The sequence below is a fragment of the Stegodyphus dumicola genome, chromosome X2, assembly GCF_044657685.1.
Source record: "Stegodyphus dumicola isolate Sdum_Otavi_A_Nest chromosome X2, ASM4465768v1".
Taxonomy (NCBI): Eukaryota; Metazoa; Arthropoda; class Arachnida; order Araneae; family Eresidae; genus Stegodyphus; species Stegodyphus dumicola.
In genome coordinates, this window is record NC_140781.1 from 112077033 (window position 1) to 112081653 (window position 4621).

The 4621-nt window shown below is 34.6% G+C and overlaps 1 protein-coding gene across 1 annotated transcript; it reads right to left on the reverse strand.

Annotated features, from left to right (window-relative positions):
- Positions 1–3162: 3162 nt before the first annotated feature.
- LOC146992886 (uncharacterized) lies at positions 3163–3573 on the reverse strand. The gene has a single exon (XM_085808820.1). The coding sequence runs from the start codon at positions 3571–3573 to the stop codon at positions 3163–3165; it is 411 nt and encodes a 136-aa protein (XP_085664946.1).
- Between the last annotated feature and the right edge of the window lie 1048 nt (positions 3574–4621).

The following is a 4621-nucleotide window of genomic DNA, read 5'->3' on the forward strand; positions in this document are numbered from 1 at the left end:
TGTAAGAGTTTTTCGACTCGAAGCTTCTTAAAAAGTCTTTAACTTTGATTTTTTTATTTAGTAATTCTTTAAGCTAAATAATTCTCAATGTAGAGTTAAGCTTTGAAGCTCACTTTAGTTAATATTCTTCAGTTTAAAAAATTCATTACCATTACTACATACTGTGGAATTGATTGAATTAAAGTGAAATATTTTTTCGCTATTTATCGATATAAAAATATAATAATTAGTTTTCTAAATTCATACAGTTTCATTAGTCAAATGTGCGACTAAAAATTAGAGATAATTTCAGTAATCTAATGTCTATATCGAGACTTAAAGTAGTTGCGTCTATTTTCTTGTTTCAAAAGCCCATTCGCGGTTTGATTTTCTCTCTTGCTGCTTGATATCAGATATATTATGTAATTTCTTTGCTATGGAAGTAAATATTTATACATTTATTTTTTCTCTGATATAATAAATATTTCCAAATATTTTCCAAAATGAGAAATAATTTTCACTTAAAAATTAAATTCATTTAAATAAACTAAACTTATCAACTATATCAATTTCCTCAAAGAATGGTAATACCCTTAAAACCTGAAAGAAATTCAAGCTTCTGCAAGCTGAAACGATCATATGAAGTGTTATGAATAAAAGCAATTAGAACGTGAAATGAATAAACATATGACATATAACTTTTGAATTACAGAAAGAAGGAAAGTTTCGGAAACTGCAGATTGCTAATTACAATATTTTGATCCTGCAGGCAGCAAGGCAGTTTCCACTGAAATTACCGCTTACCTTATCACACTGATTTCTGTTCGAATTCCGCGAACAGAAATCAGTCGCGCTGGCTGCATGCGCGTTTTCGTGGTTTTTCCCATGTGTAACGTGTATACGAGCCAGTTTCCCTTAGAAAGTCCTCCACGAAGGCATCCCTCCTCTTAGGCAGATAGCCTTCGTGTGCATTGCTATAATTAAATACACCAACACACTGATTTCTACAGAAAGTGTTGAAGTTGAGCCCTATATTGAGACATATCTGTGAACTTTTCTGTGTGTTGGAGAATATATCCACGGGGGATGTGATGGGATATTTTTTGATGGTGGTCGTAATTGCAATCTATAACGCTTGAAATGCCTTGCTGTCTATTTATAAAAAAACTTCCCCTTCAGTGTTCCCCAAAGAACGAAATCAGATTTATAGGTGACCACACTCCCTGGGAGATGACGCGTTTTCGGTATATTGAAGAAACTGGCAAAATTTAATATATTCGAACTTTCTTTTTGAAACTGTAAAATTGGATTTTATTTGTCAGAGCAATTTATATGATTGCCTTCATTTTTCCTCTCAGAAACTCAACAAAAACAATCCAATTATTTTTAGGAAAAGTTGCTGTCATATTGAATGCCATATATTTCTGCTATTCCATGCCCAAGCTTTCTGGTGTTATTAGTATAAAACAAGAAATAGTTGGACTAACTGGGGCCACAGTTCAACTGAATAAATGGACTCTTTTCTCGGAGAACGAATACGTATTTAATGTAATGCTAGTGAGGAAATTTTATTTTTCCTTTACCGTATTTATTCAACAAAAATTGCAAAAGATATTTCCGTAAACCAAAATAAAAACACAATTTTGGATCAAAATTTGACAAGCAATTTACCTGAGTCTGTAGAGATATTAGGTATTTTGAAGCAAGAAAGATGAAAAATGAGCAATGCCTTTGCCGGACTCGAATCACGGGCCTCTCGAATAAGGGCCGAGAATGCCGACCACTACACTACGAAGGCATGCTAAGAAGGCCGGAAAAATACCTTATAAGTCTTCCGAGAAATTGAAGCACTAAGAAAAGCAAAAAGGTTGCAGCAAAGAGAACTACATATTATGTAAATGTATGAATGATTAAAATTTAAACTCCTTATGAATGATTAAAATTTTTCCTAAACCAAGAGGAAGATGCTGAATTTGTTACTTTGTTTGTTCCTTTTTAGCGCTCATAACTGATGGCACACGGTATGGTAATGAACGATACAAATTTTTAATTATTATTTGTACATGGAATGTAGATTGAATATATACTCACAACTTGCCAGATATGACGACGTCAGGTGTCAGATGTTGCGCATGATGACATTTGTGCCAACTTTCTAGCAGTCATATCTCAGAGTCATATTTTGTGGTTGCATAAACAACGTTCTGAAATATGGGCGTGCATTGTGCTGTTGGAATGTAGCCTAGGGTGTTTTTGTGGCTATATGGTAAAGCTTCTGCTTTCAACACTCGATGAATGTAACCCTGAATATTCATGAATTCGTAGTAACTCGAAGAAAACGAGATCATTCGTGAATGTGACAGCTTCCCCATCATAGTGCTGATGGTAGAGAACGTATAAAGGTCTGAAAAACAGTCTTCTAGATGAGCTCCCCATGATATCTGTAAACAAAAATCCTGCCGTCATGGGTCTGTAAATTATTCAGAGAAGGTTATTTGCTCCCATTTTTGATTATTTGTCTTTCTTTTCTACAATATTATTGAAGATAAAGATGGCAAACTTTGCTTACTTTTTATTTATGTGTCCAGCAGGGGCGGATAAATCTCCGAAATAAAATTTATTGTGAAGGATGATTTATCGTATATCCATTAACAATAGAAATACTTATTCATACAAAAACACATTTATTCAATTTTAACTAAAATAATAAGAAGCGACGGATATATTAAAGATACATACAAGCACAAAAGAGAGAGTAATAATAATAAAGAACAGAACAAAAGGATCATGGGATATCGTTTTTAGCCGTGTTTGGCTTTTACCTTGGCGTTGCTAGGGTTACTAGAAGAGGTGAGTTACAAAAGATGTTTTTCAAATGCTTGATAAATTTACAACAATCCGTCCTTTTAATCATGCATTTAGGGTAAAGGTGGAAACCAGATTTAGTTCACTTCTTAATTTCAGAAATTTTGGTTTGGCAATTGCTTGGTGAAAATATCTGCAATCATGAAATTTGTATTGCAGTATGTAATCTCGATGTTTTAATTCCCTTTCCTTTCTCCTAAAAAGAAATATTTAACATTAATATGTTTTAGCCTGGTATTCCAATTTTCCTGTTTGATAAGGGCTATTATGGGCTTATTGTCCTCAAATATCCATTTGAGCTCTTGAGCAGCAGTAGCTTTATGAAATAAGCTCGGACTCGGTAGATGATAAGGAAACACAGTTTTGTCTCTTTGTAGACGAAGATATTGAGCTATTTCCCAAGAAAAGTAAATTTCTCTCAGTTGACCGTCTAGTGGTCAAATCAGATGCATAGTCAGCATCCGTATTACAGGAAAGTGTCGGTGGGCTATCAGAGTCAGTTCGTACGTAAACGTCCTTTGCTGAGTTCAGATATTGAATAACTATTAGAACTGCTTTCCAGTCCATCTCATTTGGAGATTTATTTTTCATGCTGAATAGTTTCACTGCTAGGTTAATGTCCGGTCCGGTTACAGTGGCTATGTAAAGTAAGGCTCCGATGGCTTCTCTGTACTTGGTATTGTGCACTGGGGGTGAAGCGATCTCTTCCTTTGGATCAAAAGTATCCATTAGATGGCTTGTGGATATTTGGACAAATTTTCTATTTTTGATTTCTGGCTCAATAGAGACTTGCTGTCATATCTTTCGATGTTGATTCCTAAGTAGTTTCTGATTTCTCCCAAGTCTTTTGCTTCGAAGAATTTCTTGAGAGATTTGATTAGTTTTTTTGATTTTATTTTCTCTTTTGCATGCTATAAGGATGTCATAGACAATAATAATTATCGTGTCATTTCAATCTTTCTTTAAAGACAAGCATTTGTCTGTCGTACTTTGCGAAAAGGTACTGTCCTTTAATACTTCTTCGACCCTTTTATTCCATGCTCTAGCGGCCTGCTTTAATCCACAGAGATTTTTTTTTCAGGTTGCAAAACCTTTCTTCTTTTCTTTGTTGAATTGTGCCTTCCGTCTGTTCTATGCATATTTCTTCTAAATTTCCGCGTAGAAATGTTGTAGTGACGTCTATATGCGTCACGCGCATTTTACCATATGCTGCGACAGCAGGAAAGCTTCTGATGTTTGTATGTCGAGCTACAAGGTTTATTCGTAGTTCGACTTTATTCGTAATCTAACTACAAGGTTTATTCGTAGTCAATTCCGAATTTTTGACTATAACCTTTGAACTAGTCTCGGCTTGTAACGAATGACTGTTCCGTCTTCATTTTCTTTAAGATTGAAAATCCATCGACATCCAATAGGTTTCTTTCCTACAGAAGCTCAAATGGTTCCCAAGTTTCATTTAGGGATAAGGAATTGATTTCTTTGTCAACTGTGAGTAATCACTTTGCCTTTTCTTCAAAATTCGACTTATCCAAGTCTTTAAAATTCTCAGGTATGTTTTTGATTGTGTTTGCTATGAATCCTAAGTGTTCTGGTGATTTCCCCTTCGTTTTCCTTTCTGGTTGTCTTGGTTCTTTTCCGCAAATAATTTTAGGTTTTTCCTCAGTTTCTTCGTCATTTTCAATGTCTTCAACCTTTGGATGGAGAAAAATTTTAATAGTTGGATTCGCTGATGATCCTTCGACAAATAGTACGCTTCTACTGATAACTATACTGTTTT